Here is a 17,179-nt window from a genome sequence, read left to right as displayed (position 1 = left end):
AAGGGGAGCGGCGGGCGGAGTGGGCGGCGCCTGAGCTGGAGGTCGCGGCGGCGCGGAGGCGGGCAGGCAGCATGGCAGCGGCTCTGGTGCTGAGAGGCTCCGCCAGTTGGTTGCGCAGGCAGAGGAGGGTCTGCGTGGGCAGCGTGGCGATGGGTAAGGAGCGCCGGGCTGCGGGGATGAGCTCGGCTGAGCTGCTCGCGGATCCTTGCAGAGGAGCAGCAGCAGCAGAAGGGCCTGGCCTCTTCCTAAGGAAGCCCCGAGGGGAGATGGGGCTACTGTTTCCCCCTCCACCCCACAGCCCCTCGCCTTGTCACCAGCTCCAGGGGTCTGACAGCCCTTTGCCCAAACTTATTGGCAACTGCATAAGCAGTAAATCAGGTGCAAAGAAATGGTGCGTTAGAAATGCAGCCTTCCTTTACGATGACATCTGGGTCTTGCTTCTCCAGAGCTAGCCTGCTTTTATTTTTGCTTCTTTTTTCCAACCTCCTGGTCTAAAGTTTGCATAGGCTTGCAAGGTGCTGATCAGAAGGAAAGGCAAGGTTGTATGACTTGCATTTTGCGCCCTTTACAAGTATTGTACCCGCGCTGTTAAAACCCACACAAGCTGTAAAATTATATTGGGCTAATATCAGAACGTATGGTCGGCTGAAGAGAAGGCCGGTGTAATAAATACTTTAACGTGTTTACTTAAAATAATGTGCACCGTGTTTAAAACAGGCCACAAAAGTTTATGTGACGCTAGTGACCTAACGTATCGAGTTAATGGTATTTATAATCTGCTCACATTTGCTTTTCACATAATACTGATTATTTTTCTCGCAGAGAACTAGGCATTTTATTAATTGCTGTGATCCTGGACAGTTTTATACATACATGTAAAACTTGGTACAGGTGTGGTTAGTGTTGTTGTACCATGTACATTATCCTTTTTGTAAAGTTAGCCATAGCCTTGTGGGTTTGCACAAGCGATATTCATGCTGCAGCACAAACCGACATCTGAATTCCATAGAGTTTGCTCTGAGATAAGTGTATAGTATCTAGGATTGCAGGGTAGTTTCTCATCTTTAAAGGAGCAAGTTTACTTGAATGCTTTTACTTGTCTGCCCTAGTTAGGTTATTAGTAACACTAAATAATATAAAAGAAAATGTTTTAAAGCTCTCTTGTTTGTCCTTAATCTCTGTGTGTATTTTTCCATTCTTTTTGATAAGGAGCTCTGTGCTCTCAAAAGGCTTGCATGCTGTCTTACTAGCAAAAGCCTGGCTTTGTACAAACCAGCTTGTTTTATTGGGTGAAACTATTGACATCCAACATACAGTGGTGCTTGTTTAACTTCCCAAATGACTTCAATTCCTAGTGTCTTTGAATAGAACAACATGTGACTGCATAATAGTGAATTTCAATAAATTAAATGGGTTGTCAGTAGAACGTGTATAGAAGTTCTGTATCATTAAAAGTGTGCCCTATGAATGCAAAAGTCCTTAATTCAAAATGCCTCTCTGTCATGAACTCATGCACTGACTTTAGGGAAGACATTTCTCATCCCATCTCCAAATCTGTAATATGATAATACTAAAGCTGGCTTGCTTTACAGGGTTGTTTTACGGGTTACCAGGAAAATATACACTGAGCGCTTTGAGCACCTCAAAATTACTGTATAAGCAATGAGATATAATATATATGTACATATATATGTATGCTTGCATGTATATTATATGTTGTTGCCATCATGTGTCAATAAGTCTTTGGTCATGTTAGAATCGTAGAGTTGGAAGGGACCCCAAGGGTAATCTAGTCCAATGCAGGAATCTTTTGCCCCATGTGGGGCTCAATGTCATAACCCTGAGCTTAAGAGTCCCATACTCTACCAGCTGAGCTATATACTGTATTTATGCACACATAAATCCATACACTTTACACAGTTGTTAGATTGTGCAGCTTATTATGCTTATGGCATTAAAGTGGAAATCCTAAACATGGTTGCTCATGAGCAAGCCCCAAAGAGCACAGTGGTGGTGTTTACTTTTAAGTAAACATGAATAGGATTGGGGCCGCACATCATTCATTTCCTAGTGGCTTAATGACATGAAGGTAATTCGACTTATTGTCTGTGGAAATCAACTCGTTCCTTATGTTTACTGTCCTTTGTAAGTCATCCTTGGCTGTTCTGTGACCAAGTCACATGATTACCACATAAAGAATACTACATTTTAAAAAAAATGCGGGAGCCTTCAATTGCTGTAGCTCAGGGATAGACAGCATGTAAGGGGTCTTAGGCTGAATCTATAGCACCCCTATATAGTGCTATATAGTGCTAGAAGAGCTGTCTGAAATCGTGAAAAGCTGCTGCTAGTCACTAGAGTGTAGGTTAATGAGACAGGATTTGCACCTGCAGGAGCCATAACAGCTGTTATTCAGCAGGGCTTCTTCTTCTCTTTCCCTCTGTAAGACCTTGATAATCGACCTCTCCACAAATCACTCCATGTTTGGCACTATTTGATATATTGCAGGGGTAGGGAATCCATATGGGACATGGGTGGCGCTGTGGGTTAAACCACAGAGCCTAGGACTTGCCGATCAGAAGGTCGGCGGTTCGAATCCCCGCGATGGGGTGAGCTCCCATTGCTCGGTCCCTGCTCCTGCCAACCTAGCAGTTCGAAAGCACGTCAAAGTGCAAGTAGATAAATAGGTACCGCTCCGGCAGGAAGGTAAATGGCGTTTCCGTGCGCTGCTCTGGTTCTCCAGAAGCGGCTTAGTCCTGCTGGCCACATGACCCGGAAGTTGTACGCCGGCTCCCTCGGCCAATAAAGCGAGACGAGCGCCGCAACCCCAGAGTCGGTCACAACTGGACCTAATGGTCAGGGGTCCCTTTACCTTTACCTAGGGAATCCATAACCCTCTAGATGTTTGATTGCAATTCTCATTAGTTTTAGTTAGCAAGGGATGATGGAAGATGTAGTCCCTCAACATCTGGAACAGAGCCTGCATCTCTGTTGCGTATGCCCCTTTGTATGGCTACTGATTTAACATGTGACATAGAAGGTTTGGTTTCTTGCTTTTCACTATCCCGTCCCCATATCTGGGGGGGACGGGACACTTCAGCATCTTTGTGTGAGAGGACTGGAAGCCAGATTTCTTGTTTCCCATTTTATCATCACAAACCCCCTATCAAGCAGGTAGAGAGCATGTGGTCCTCCAGATATAGTTAGACCACAGCTCCCATTAACCCTATCTATTAGCCATACTAGCTGGGACTGATGGAAGTTGGAGTCCAGTAACATGTGAAGAGCTACAGGTCCCCTATCTGTGTGAAACGAGGTGTGAAATAGAAGCCTTGTGTATTGTTGTTAAACTGTTGTACCCCTATTTATTTAAAATATTTATAATAATACTGCTTCCGGGTAACTTTTTATGGTTAGAGAACAGTTTGTCTCAGCTTGCACATCTTCTGCTGGCTTGATAGTTGTCGGAGGTAACTGGTTAGGACTGTGATCAGGAAGTCTGATACAATATGTTGGCGTATTAATCATGGCACCAACAATATCGTGTGGAGAGCAGCTGCATCTGTCTTCTGTTGGGGCTAAGAAAGAGCTTAACATCCGAAGACTAATAACTCAGATGCTACTGATCTAAGAAGGAACACTTCCAATGTACTCTTGTCACTTCCTGATTTTTCAATATGAATGCTATTTTTCTTTAGATACGCTGTTGAGGTTGAGCAGTTTGGTAAATTTCATGTAAGCTTGATATTCATTCATAATGATGCCTGGTATGATTCTACTCCATTTTATTTTGCTTTAAGTCAACGTTTCTTACAATTGGCAGTCAAACTGAGAACAGATGGCATTCAAGCTCTAAGCTAGGATTGTATTCATTTAGAAAAGGAAATTATTGTTTATCCTGTTGCCTAACATTCCCTGTTCATGTATGCCTAATAGCTAGCGCTTATGTTACGACTGCATGGTGCAATACTGAGAGTTGAGGGCCTCTAAGATTTTTTTCAGTGGGTCTTGAATACACTTTTTCTGAATTACATCTATAGCCCTGTAGTGCTACAGGTTCTAATTCTGTTGATGGCTACTCTTGGCATTTGAGTGTCTGTCATTTACCTAACTTTCATGAATGTTCTACTAACACCAGAGGATAGCTTTCAGACTCTGGGGAAAGGCATTAAATAATGTGGTGTGAAAGTTCTCCATTATGCTTTTTAAAAAAAGCATCTTTAGTCCATGCAGACAAACTGCCATATGATAGTAGTTTGCACATCTCAACATCTGGTGGACAGCTGTTTGTGTCTTGAATTACAGCTGATACTAACTGGCTGGATTGGCAGTCAGGAAAAGAAAAGGGATCAGCTATGCGTGGAATCTGTACAATCTTTCCTGCCAGTCCATATTAAGGTTGAACTCATTCTGTTTGTCCTGTAACCCAAGAACAATGGGTAACCAAGTGGAATTGTTTTAGAATTACTACATTCACATGACAAAATTTAAGCAAAAACGCCCCTGCAACTGAAAGTTAAAGGCAACATGCAAAGCACACCTTAAAATAATTTTGCATCGCTTTTTTACATGAGATTACTCAAAATGGTAACTATTACAAATTAATATTATTTATTGGGTGTTCCGAGTTTATAAAGATAAACTAGGATAAACATTTGTTAAAGAATAAGAAAAAATACTGTGTTTATTAAAGTTTTCTTAAAGATGACAAAAATGGCAAGAACAAGTTCAAGCAAGTTTAAATTCTAACTGAAATACAACATAAATAGATTTTATCTGTGCATGGTACAGTGGCTATTATAAAACACAGGAATAGTACAGATGTCTTCAATTGCATATTAGTAGCAGATAAAAACTCTTGCCAGGGCAGGCACCAGAGAAGCTGGGACAAAACATAGCACTAATAATATATGACATAATAATTAACAATACAAACTCAGAGATGATCAACAGCATCAAATTGCTACTGTAGATGGTCACAAATAACTGTATAATCTGTTTTTGTTATAGAAATGTATTTCAAGATCATTTACTAATGCTGAAACTCTTGGAACTGTCTTTAGTGTCTTCTAGGGCAATGGCTTCCAAAACTGCTGTTGGATTCATTGGTTTGGGCAACATGGGAAATCCAATGGCGAAAAACCTTGTAAAACATGGGTACCCTGTCATAGCATATGATGTATTTCCAGAAGCGTGTAAAGAATTTCAAGACTTGGGCTCACAGGTATAGTAGTTGGTATCTTATTTTAAGAATCTTACTTCATAATGGGAAAATTCCATTAATTCCATCTCAAGATAGGAATTGTTTTAAAAATATACCACTCTGGGCGGCTTCCAACAAGTTAAAACACAGTAAGACATCAAACATTAAAAACTTCCTTATACAGGGCTGCGTCCAGATGTCTTCTGAAAACGGTATAGTTATTTATCTCCTTGACATCTGCTAGGAGCATGTTTCACAGGGCAGGCACGACTACCAAGAAGGCCCTCTACTCGGTTCCCTGTCACCTCACTTCTCCTAGTGAGGGAACTGCCAGAAAACCTTCAGTGCTGGATCCCAGTGTCTGGGCTGAGTGATATGCGCTTCTTATGTGTTGGGTGTGATTGTGCCCTAGTTCAGACATCATGGGCACCCATGGCTAGTTAAAACAAATTCAGTGGTACCTTGGTTTACAAACTTAATCCGTTCTGGAAGTCCGTTCTTAAACCGAGGCGTGCTTTCCCTAATGAGGCCTTCCGCTGCCGGTGCCCTTCCACCGTTCAGATTCCGTTCTTACACCGAGGTAGAGTTTGCAAACCGGGACACTACTTCTGGTTTTGCAGAGTTCGTAAACCAAATCATTCATAAACAAGGCTGTTCTTAAACAGAGGTACCACTGTAGACTCAAGCTGTGGTTTGTGAAGTTCAGGTGTAATTTCTCAGTTCAAAATAGTAATAGTTCACTCTCCATCCGATGTGCACAAGCAAGAGAGGGATAAAGGTTTGTGTAGGGTCAAATGGGCCCTGATCCTGACTTGCTTACCCTACGCCTCTAATTGTTGGACTACAGCCCCCATAACCTTTGGTCATTGAAGGTCACAAGCTCCCCACCTGGATGGTTAAACCCATTCTTTTTCCTTTTTGTAACTATATGGATAAGCTATAGTTGATTAGAATGTCTTAAGACGAAATGTATGTGCCTATTTTGGGAAATGCTGGCACCATATATGGTAATGATGATTTGGTGAACAGTGAAGTAATTAACATCATGGAACAAATAAAGCAGGCATAGGCAAACTCGGCCCTCCAGATGTTTTGGTACTACAACTCCCATCATCCCTAGCTAACAGGACCAGTGGTCAGGGATGATGAGAGTTGTAGTCCCAAAACATCTGGAGGGCTGAGTTTGCCTTTGCCTGAAATAAAGGATTCCTACTGTCACTTGTATCTCCCATGATCCCCTCCTTCTAACCAATCAGCTGTTACATCTTTGTGCTGCCTCTTGTTAAAATTCATAGGAGCAGGAGGATACGGCAAGTTTTCACCCTTCCATTGTCGCATCTGATTCTGTGGCTTAGCTACACGGCGCTGTTTCTGTTCTACTGAAGTACTTGTAATACTTGCTTAAAAGGTTGAAGCGATAAAACATGAAAGGATAACTTCTGTTTCAATAGGCAACAGAACACTGATCTTTTTCTTACGCCCTCTTTCTTGAAAGGTGACAGATTCCCCAGCAGATGTGGCGGACAAAGCTGACAGGATTATTACGATGCTTCCATCTAATGCTAATGCAATAGAAGTCTACGTAGGCTCCAATGGAATTCTGAAGTGAGAATTTCCTCTTATCTTCCCTCCCCCATTTATAAGCCTAATAATAAAATAAAGCATTTTATGCTACATTCTGCCTAGAGTGTCATTTGCATTCATTTTCTACTTGCCTGCCGAATTAAAACGTTGCTAAGCACATAGTGTCTATCAGCTGTCCGTGTGTGCAAACAATTCCCTGCTGCACCTATGGCAACAAGCTGCATTTGGCAGTAGGCTTTTACTCCTAGAGATGCATGTGTGATGGTCTCTCCCCAAACTTAAGCGCTAATCCCCGTTAGTATATGAATGCAACATCTTGCTGCTCTTGCAGTACTCTGGAAAGAAATAATAGCTAGAAGTCCATTATCTTAATCCTTCATGTGTGTGTTTTTCCCTGGGAGATTGTAAGAAATTTCTAATCACACAAGTTGATATTTTGATGACTTTGAAGAAAATTGCTCAGAGCCAGGGGTAGCCATCTTAGGCTGCTGCAGCAAAAGCATAGAATTGTTGGATTGGAAGGGACCCAAAGGTCATCCACTCCAACCGTCTGCAATGCAGGAATCACTGACAGATAGCCATCTGGCCTCTGTTTAAAAACCTCTGATGAAGGAGAGTCCACCATGTTCTGAGGTTGTCCATTCCACTGTCAGACAGCTCTTACCATCAGAAAGTTTTTCCTAATGGTTAGGCACAGCCTCCTTTCATGTAATTTGAATCCATTGGTTTGGGTCCTGCCCTCCGGAGCAGCAAAAAAGCCAGCTTGCTCCATCTTCCATGTAATAGTATTTTAGATATTTTTACTTTTATTTGTTAAATTTGTATACAGTGGTACCTCTGGTTGCAAACAGGATCCGGTCCCGAGGCCCGTTCGCAACATGAATAGAACACAACCCGCAGCGGCGTGTCTGCGCACCCACAGATCGCGATTCACTGCTTCTGCACATGCATGTGATGTCATTTTGTGCACCTGCGCATGCGCGAGCGGTGAAACCCGGAAGTAACCCTTTCCTGTACTTCCGGGTCGCCACGGGACGCAACCCCAAAAAACGTATCATGAAGCAAACGTAACATGAGGTATGACTGTACCGCCCTATTCCTGTAGATCTCAGGGCTGTTCACAAAATATTTTAAGATATCTATCATATCACCTCTTGATTCAGGTAGGTAGCCATGTTGGTCTGATGCAGCCTAAATGAATAAAAAAATTGTCCAGTAGCACCTTAGAGACACGAAAGCTTATACCTAGAACAAACTTACTTGGTCTCTAAGTTGCTACTGGGCATTTTTTTTTATTCTTTTATTTATATCACCTCTCGGTCACATCTTGTACATCAGATGCAAATGTTATCATGGTGTAAGCTTTCATGTACAGTCATACCTTGGATCCTGAACACCTTGGTACTCGGACATTTTGGCTCCCGAATGCTGCAAACTCGGAAGTGAGTGTTCCGGTTTGTGAACGTTCTTTGGAACCCGAATGTTTGACGGGGCTTCCGCAGCTTCCGATTGGCTGCAGCCAATCAGAAGCCATGCTTTCGTTTCTGAACGTTTTGGAAGTTGAATGGACTTCCGGAACGGATTCCGTTCGACTTCCGAGGTACCACTATACTAGAGTTCATTTCATAAGATGCATGAAGCATAATCCTCAGTTGCAGGTGTATATATAAACGCCCATGGTTATAAAAGAGGGGGGCAGAGTTGTAAACCGTGGGCTCAGAAATGAATGAAATGCAAAGGAAATTAAATGCAGGAAGTGTAGATGGTAACAATTCAGTTTACACTTAACTTTAAACCATGGTTAAAACTGCCTGATTTAACACGAATGAGCAGTGTGCTGTGCGTGCTGCTCAACAGTCTCTGCTTCACTTCTGGTGAATTTGCCATGTCAGGCAGGAAACGAACCATAGGCTGGCTTCCTGTTGTGTGTGAAGCAGCTCTGGTTCCCATGTAGCGTGACACCAGCTTCTGGTTTGTTTTGTGTTCATGGCAGGAGGGAGGGAGAGAAGTGGGGATGTTTGAGCAGCGTCAGTGTGCTGATCATTCACATTAAACCATAGTTTATAATAAAGTATAAATAATTAACAAATTAATAATAAATAATAGTTTATAATAAAGTTATAAAGAAGATAAAGAAGATATGCAAGAGAAGCACTGGCCCTTCACAACAGCAGTGATAACAGCATTGCCAAGCTTATTGTTTTGATTAACATCTGCAGTGGGAAAGAAAACCATAGTCTCTATTCAAATAGAGTTGACCATCTTGATCAATTGTAATTTAGAAGATTCACACAGGAGCATCTCTTAAAAATTCCTTTGTTCCAAGTATGGCCACCACCTAAGGTCAGTGGCAGAATGCCCTGGTAAATTGTGTTAAGCCAATTACCAATGTGAATTTATGAAATAGCATGCCCGTATTGAAGATCTCATTGATACTTTTTTAATATATCTGCAATGATCTTCATTTGATTGTGCCAGCTTCTGTACTCAAGCTGTGTTGCCTTTAGGCCATATGGTAGCAGTAAAAAAAAAAAAAAGCTAATTGTGTTGACTATTTTACATATCTACAAAGCTCTCTGTCTTATTCGTCTTTTGCTTCTTTTTCTTCAGGAAAGTGAAGAAAGGTTCTTTGCTAATAGACTCCAGTACTATTGATCCTGCAGTTTCAAAAGATCTAGCTAAAGAAGCTGAAAAAATGGGAGCTGTTTTTATGGATGCCCCTGTTTCTGGTGGTAAGCTCCCCCCCCCCCCCAAACTTGTGTTTTCCCTGATGTTGGAGGTTAGGGAAGGCTGGGCTATATACGTACTACTCATTAGGAAAAAATAAAAAAGAACCCTGAGTTTTCATATCCAAGATTTATAAAGATATGTAGGCTCATGCTAGCTGAGTAAAATGATTGCTGTCTCTGCTGACCTGCTCATCGCATTACAAACTACTTTTAATAGTCCCCTCTGTTTGAAAAGAAATTTGCCATGCGGCACGAGGAGCTGGAATTCACTGAAAACAAGTGTAAATCATCAGATGCATAGGACAAGTTCTGTGGGTCCTCATACCACATATTTTGTATTTTCTCTCTCTTCAAATTATCAAGCTGGTAATTTTCCACTTAGTATATTGGAAGCTTGTAAAGTAGAGGGTCAGCAATATGAAACAGGGAATTTGAATGTACTATTATAAAGGATTGTTTCTCTAGACTTAGAATCCAGCAAATTCAGCAAAAGATTGATGGATTCAACAAAAATTGTTATTTTGGGTATACTGGATTCCTCAACCTCTTTACAAGAGGACATAGTTTAATTCATATAAAAGCTGGAGGTTTAACAATAGAAGTACCTCACTGAGGTTTGTCCAGTGATACCTCCTTTTTGGTTGAAAGTTGTTGTCTATTCATTTTACCTTGGTGAAACCTTTGATATTTGCAGATGTCAATGTACTTTTGAAATTCTACAGTAAACAAGGTACCACTTTAACTGCTTGTCTTACACAGAAGAGCATAATAGGTAACGCCACTGACCAGGTTGGAAGTCAAACAAACCTATAAAAAGGATAGTATGTGTTAGTAAACAGTGCTTTTGAACATTTTACTGGCTTTATGGCTTCACTGTCAAGCCAGCTCTTCTCCTCCACACTTTTTCTTACCCTTCAACTTGAAGAAAAGTTTTGGGACTCTTCTGTTTGTTACATTTTGGTTAGTCCTAGGAATATAGGAAGCTTCTGTATATGTAGAGGCTCAGTATTGGTCCATATAGTATTGCCTGCTCTGACTTGCAACAGCTCTCCATTATTTCAGATGGGAAATTCCCATCCTAGTACCAGGAATTGAAATTCCCATCCTAGTACCAGGGACCCATAGCTCTACCACTGAGCTACAGTCGCCCCCAAATAATTGTCTGACTAAATTTTGAATTTATTCTAATGGAGCAACACAACTTCCCCTGCTTTTTGTGTATCTTAGAGGATAGGATACCAAGTTTAGCCATAGATCAGGGGTCAGCAAACTTTTTCAGCAGGGGGTCGGTCCACTGTCCCTCAGACCTTGTGGGGGGCCGGACTATTTTTTTTGGGGGGGGGGATGAACGAATTCCTATGCCCCACAAATAACCCGGAGATGCATTTAAAATAAAAGCACACATTCCACTCATGTAAAAACACCAGGAAGGCCCTACAAATAACCCAGAGATGCATTTTAAATAAAAGGACACATTCCACTCATGGAAAAACATGCTGATTCCTGGACCATCTGTGGGCCAGATATAGAAGGCGATTGGGCCAGATATGGCCTCCGGGCCTTATTTTGCCTACCCATACCACAGATGATATCAAAACTGGAAGATTACTTTCGACTGCTTGAAAATGGGACTTTTATTTTGTGGCAGGTGGGGTGGGGTTACATGACCTCCTGCTTCTAGATAAAGCTCTGCAAGCTGGAAAACTAAAAAGCTTGTTTATGGCTTGGTGACATTTTGGTTGGTTCTAATAAAGGTATTTAGCCTAACTGCATTTTAAAAGGATAGTGGAGAAGGTATGGCTGAACCTGGATTAAGGTCAGAGTATGAACAGGAGTAGAATCAATATAAGAAAATATAGGCTAGCAGCAGTGTGGCAAGCTGCCAACCCAAGTAGCTGATTACAGTAATGGTGAAGAGACAAGAAAGGTACAGGAAAAAGGCATTTATTCAGCACAAACCTAGAAAAAAGAGAGAGAGTTGTTGTGGCTCAATCTGTAGGAGAAAATCCAGTTTCTTATATTTGCATTTCCCACAATATAACACTATGCAAATACACATCATTGACTTGCCCTATTCAAGAGAGAGCTATGCTTGTACGCTGGTCTCCATTATTTCTGTCTTTATTTACCATTGGTACGTTCTACCACCTTCCCTTGTACAAGCAGCTGACCTCTGTAGGCGAATGTAATTTGAAGTTCTCCATATTGCCTGGATAGGTTCCCCTCCAATTGCATCTCGCCTGCCTGAAGGGAAACTGGAATATGTTAAGTCATTTATTGACGCTGTAGTGACAAGTGTAAACTGAGAACGAAGAAAGTGACTCCTCTATGGCCTTGTATGCATAAGAGCTCCTTTGTACACATCATGTTACTAATGTGGCATTTGCAGCAGTTGCTTGTGTCAAACGAATGTGTCCTTTAAGGAATCTTGAGAGAGAGAGAGAGAGAGAGAGAGAGAGAGAGAGAGAGAGATAATGTGTGTGTGTGTGTGTGTGTGTGTGCATGAGTGCATCTGTGTGCATTTTTTTCTTATTGGAGAAAATAACATACGTTGAATAGAGTCGTTTTTACTAACTTGTATAAATGCTTTCTAGAAGATTGAAACAGTAGGCAGCGGAGCTTGTTAAAGACTTCTTATTTTACAAGCTTTAAAGAATTCAGAATATGGCTTGACTCCTTTTTTTTTTTTTTAATCGAAACCCTCATATAGACTTCGTTTCAGAGCCAGCATCAAGTCTGTACAGTGCTTGTCTTTTTTAAAAATACAAACATACACTCTTGCTCTTTCTATTTACTGAATCAGAACCCTACTGTTTCCACTGGTGCTGTGTCTAATTTATGACGTGACCACAAAAACTAAAATTATTTATATGTTGGCACAAAACGGCACCACTGTAGTTAAGAGTCTGTTGGCATTTCCATTATAAATCCTCCCTAGGACAAGTTTATAACTTGGCATTTTTACTTTGCTTCAGGCTCTAAACATGCTGTTTTCTGTCCAAGCACAATTGGGGTGTTTTTTTAATATAAAAAAATCATTTAAATAAGCTTGGGCCACTTATTTATGTTTCACAACTAGTACTGCAAGCTAGAGTTTTGAGAATGGTATATGGCCCAAACTGTAGTGAAATAAAATAATAGTGGTTTTTAAAGGGACTTTACAAACTCTTTATTATTATTTACTAAATGGCACAAGTATACATGCAACAGTTTTTACGTGCAATTTTTTTTTTTTTGGCATAGTGCTCTACATTCCAGTCTTTTCATTGAGAGGTCTTAACAGTCAGCAGTGCACATTTAATAGGATAAATATTTAAAAACCCACAAAAATAGTCTGTAGATGTATGAACCCATGTTTATCAGACTCATGATTCCTCCTTTTTAAAATCCCAAATTCTCCCTCAGTCCCCGTTTGAAATCAGTTTGTATTTTTCCTCTTCTGTGTCTAAATGAAGGCAGCTTCATTTAGCATTAGTAAACTGGTAGAAAAGGATAGCTCAAGAAAAGGGGACCAGCTAGTAGATTGTGTGAATTTTTCATTACAGTTACCAGTTCGGACTGCATGTGAGAGTCCAATTGGATGAGAAGCAGTTTTCTGTTCCTGCGCAGTTACCGCGTGAGCTGAATTTTTAGTACTCGCGCAGCTCTTTCACTAGAAGGGCTCACACTGCTCACATTACCCCCCTTCTTTAGTCTAGTGGCCTGTCATCTTCCCTTGTCCTTAGTTTACAAATCCTTGTTTCCACTGGTGTGCCTGAGATAAGGATTCTGTATGTTTAAGACAAGGTCAGCTCCAGGTGTGAGGGAACCCTGCATAAAGACCACCTCTCGACAGGCCACCTCCTCCATCAGTGGGCCCTTGTAAGCTGTGCCAAACAGTGCTTGTTGGTTGGGTCTAGCTGCCATTTTGGTTGTTGGTGGTGCCCTTGATATTGTGTCATACTGTACTGCCGGGAAAAATTAAGCTGTGACTTGACCCAGCTACTTGATGCTGTTCAGCATGCTGGGCCAGAATAAAAATCTAAAGCAGTGGACACTTCCAGAGGGCAGAAAATTGTCTTCTACCGTGTCAGGCCATTGGTCCATCAGGCTTGCTGTTGTCAGTACTGATTGGCAGTGACTCCTGGCAAGCCCTACCTGGAGAAACCAGACATTGAACCCGCAACCTTTTCAATCCGAAGCATGTGCTGTGGCCAAGTTCTGAAGCCAGTCCTGACTTGAGAGTGAGAGATGCCAGGAAATGATTCAAATGAATTCATTGCGGCCTGGGGAAGCAGAAATACTATGATGTTACTGGATGGATTTGTTGAATTTTGAAAAAAGAAAACCGGAGTGATCTCTGTGTGCATTTTTTTTGGGGGGGGGGCGAGGGAAATATGGTGATGCTGTTTGCAGCTCATTGTATCAGACAATTGCTCTACAGCCATTGGCTCAGTTTCAGTTGATTCCCTAGCTGCCCAGCTCACTGATAGAGGCACATTCTTCCCTCCCCGCTCTTCCACAGCTGTTTGGGCTGGAGTTGACAACTACTGTTTCCAATGAAAACTCACTTCTGGAAACAAATGGCATTCTTGACGTTTTATGGTGTTAACAACTTTAAATATCTTTCCCATCCGCTGATAAAAGTGGAAAGGAATACCCCCCCCCCCATTCCATTCTCATGTTGAATATATGCAGTAATAAACAACCCCCTGAAAATATAAGCGTTGTTGCGAGGAGAGGAACATTTATTAGCTGCAAGGTACTTTTTTTGGTGGAAACAGGCTAAAATATATCTCAAAATGAGAATGCAGCATTTTATTGCTTTATGGCTTTGGCCACGGAGCAGAGCTAGAATTCCAGGTGAAAGCCTACAAAGGTTAGTCAAAATATTGTGTGTTTTGTTCTTAAACCTCATGCTACTGTTTACACAGCTGGTCTTGCATTAGGTTATGGTTATGGATTTTGCATCTCATCCCCAGCCTGTGCCACTTATGAGTCACCGGGAACCGTTGTTGAATATAACAGAGCCTTAAAGCTCTTGGCCCCCACTAAGGGTAGGATCCAGCATTCAGCCTCAGATAAGGGCATTCCCTTGCTTCCAGAGAACAAAGTGGGGGGTGGGAACAGCATTTGCAAAAGGAAGAGAGGGAGGGTGCAAAGTAGGGCGGAAAGTTGCTATATTCTGAAGAGCAAAAAAGAGGATACATTTTCTGACTTCTACTTTTAACTGCAGATCGCTATGATGACTCTCATTTTAAATACCCCTACTATATGTAGGCCAGGGGTAGGCAACCTAAGGCCCAGGGGCCGGATGCGGCCCAATCGCCTTCTCAATCTGGCCCACGGATGGTCAAGGAATCAGCGTGTTTTTACATGAGTAGAATGTGTCCTTTCATTTAAAATGCCTCTCTGGGTTATTTGTGGGGCATAGAAATTCATTCATTTCCCCCCCAAAATATAGTCTGGCCCACCACATGGTCTGAGGGACGGTGGACTGGCCCACAACTGAAAATGTTTGCTGACCCCTGATGTAGGCTATAGAAGCTGTGATATATTGCTAGTAGCAAGGTTCTTAACATTTCAGAAACAAAATAATAACACTCTTCCCTCCATTTTGTACATTACAAGAAGCCTTCTCATTAGGAATTAACTCTTGCATAGCTAGCTGGAACGAGGAACGGTTGCAGGGTGTGTTTAAATACTATTTGTTCTGGAGAACTTATATCCCACAGCTGATTTGATTCATTAATATGCCGCTAAACTACGATCATCCTTAAGTGGTGTACAATCAATATAACACAGAAAAGATTATTTTGATTGCTGAAATGCATGATTCAGGTGAGAGTGCTATTACAAGATGGAATAGAGGTACCTGCACCTTTAAAATCAAAGGTAGGTAACTTTTTGGTGTTTGCAATACCAGTCATTTGAGCTGAAGCACCTCAGGAAAATTGTGGACAGAATGTAGAGAACGGTAGGCAGAGTTCCATCTGTACAATAGGACTTTCCCGCTGCAGCTTCTTGCACAAAAGCCACTGTAGAGAGTGATGTCATGTCAGGTGCTACAATCTGTGAATGGAGGGGAGGGAATTGGCAAAAACTGGAGACTGCCCTCACCCTCACTTCTGTGACCAGAAGTGCCATTTGTTCACACAAGGAGGCCCCTGGATCCTGGCCATTGTGTCACTAGGAACAAAAACAGCCACATGATTAAAATGTTGTTCAGAGGTAGAAAGTGGTTAGCATCCTCCCTGAAGATTGTGGCAAACTTAGTAACAAATTTGTAGTGTTTTCAAGCCATCATAAAGAATGGGAGTCACTTGTATCATTGGGAGTAAATGAATGACCAGAAACTATGTAATTAGCTCTTCAAATGTTTGCGACCTTGTCTCTTCTTGCAGTTACAACGGCGATCCATAATCTTCAACCATGCAGAGTCTTACCCCTAGATTTCGCCAGATAGAATATCAACATTTGCTATAAAGAGCAATGTCAGAAGGCATTTTCAGAGAAGTAGTTTTTAAAGACCGGTTGAAACACAGCTTGCCCTAAGAGAATTTTGGGGATTTCAGCTGTGTAGTTGCTTATAGATTCCTATGAAGAGACTTGTGGCACCTTAAAGACTAACAATAATGATAATTTATTATTATTTCCCCACCCACTCTAGGCGGCTCCCAACAGAATATTAAAAACCACGATAAAACATCAAACGTTAAAAACTTCCCAAGACAGGGCTGCCTTCAGATGTCTTCTAAAGTAAGGTAGTTGTTTATTTCCTTGACATCTGATGGGAGGACAAATTTCTTACAGCATAAGCCTTTGTGGATGACAGATCAGATGCAGCAGGACCTAGAAATTATATAGATTCTGGGCCCTCTTGCAGAATAAGTTTACATAAGTTACATACACACTGTAAGATGACATGATTTCCGAGCATAATCCTGACTGCTGAGATCACATTTAACCCTTTGGAGAGCCTAGTTCCCTACCAGTGATTATTTTTAAAAGTAATAATTATGTAGTGGAAAAATTATTTCTCTGAATCTACTCTAAGTCTGCAGTTTATTCCACCCACCTCTTACATTTGAGTGAACTCATTTCCACTATCTCATTTGGTATAATAATGCATGCATTATTACCATCCTAAGCTCTCAGCAGAGAACTTGAACTAATGTAGCTCTTTATAAAAAAAAATGGGGGAAGGACTTGCTTCACATTAAGGTTAAGGTCATTTGATTGTCTGCCAAATAGCTGGTTTAGCAAATGGCAGGAAAATTGCAATTAAGTCAACATTCATATTTCCACAGGAAGACCTGCTATATAAATCAAAATTCTTTTAAAAGCAATAAAATCACACTATAAAAACTAACGTCAGCTCTCATCTTGCAAGGTTTCCCAGATTATTAGAATAATTATTTTGCTTCAGGTATTTTAAAAGGTGACAGTTGGCTAGCACTGTAAATTGCACCACAGATCAGAAGAAAAATGGCCAAAAAATCAGCATAAATGCATACTGCACTAACTGTTAACAAGCAACAATGGGGTTTTAAAGCATCAAAATCTGAAGCAGAATTTATCCACACATATGGTAGGAACTTCCTGAATGTTGAGGGTTCCTGACTAAGTACACCTGTGACCTCTTTTTTGGGGGGTGGGTGGGTGATTAAAAGTCTATAGTGAG

The 17,179-nt window shown here is 41.3% G+C and overlaps 1 protein-coding gene across 2 annotated transcripts in view; it reads left to right on the top strand.

The window, feature by feature from the left end:
* HIBADH (3-hydroxyisobutyrate dehydrogenase) overlaps positions 1-17,179 on the top strand; it is a 70,858-nt gene continuing 53,679 nt past the window's right edge. For both annotated transcript variants that reach the window (XM_028750201.2, XM_077937044.1), the window contains exons 1-4: positions 1-153; positions 5,064-5,224; positions 6,699-6,808; positions 9,398-9,519. In XM_028750201.2, coding sequence (XP_028606034.1) covers positions 72-153; positions 5,064-5,224; positions 6,699-6,808; positions 9,398-9,519 — 475 coding nt within the window. In that variant the 5' untranslated portion in view covers positions 1-71. The remainder of the gene's footprint in view (positions 154-5,063; positions 5,225-6,698; positions 6,809-9,397; positions 9,520-17,179) is intronic.

This window comes from Podarcis muralis, chromosome 12, assembly GCF_964188315.1.
Source record: "Podarcis muralis chromosome 12, rPodMur119.hap1.1, whole genome shotgun sequence".
Taxonomy (NCBI): Eukaryota; Metazoa; Chordata; class Lepidosauria; order Squamata; family Lacertidae; genus Podarcis; species Podarcis muralis.
This window is presented reverse-complemented; position numbering and strand designations above follow the sequence as displayed.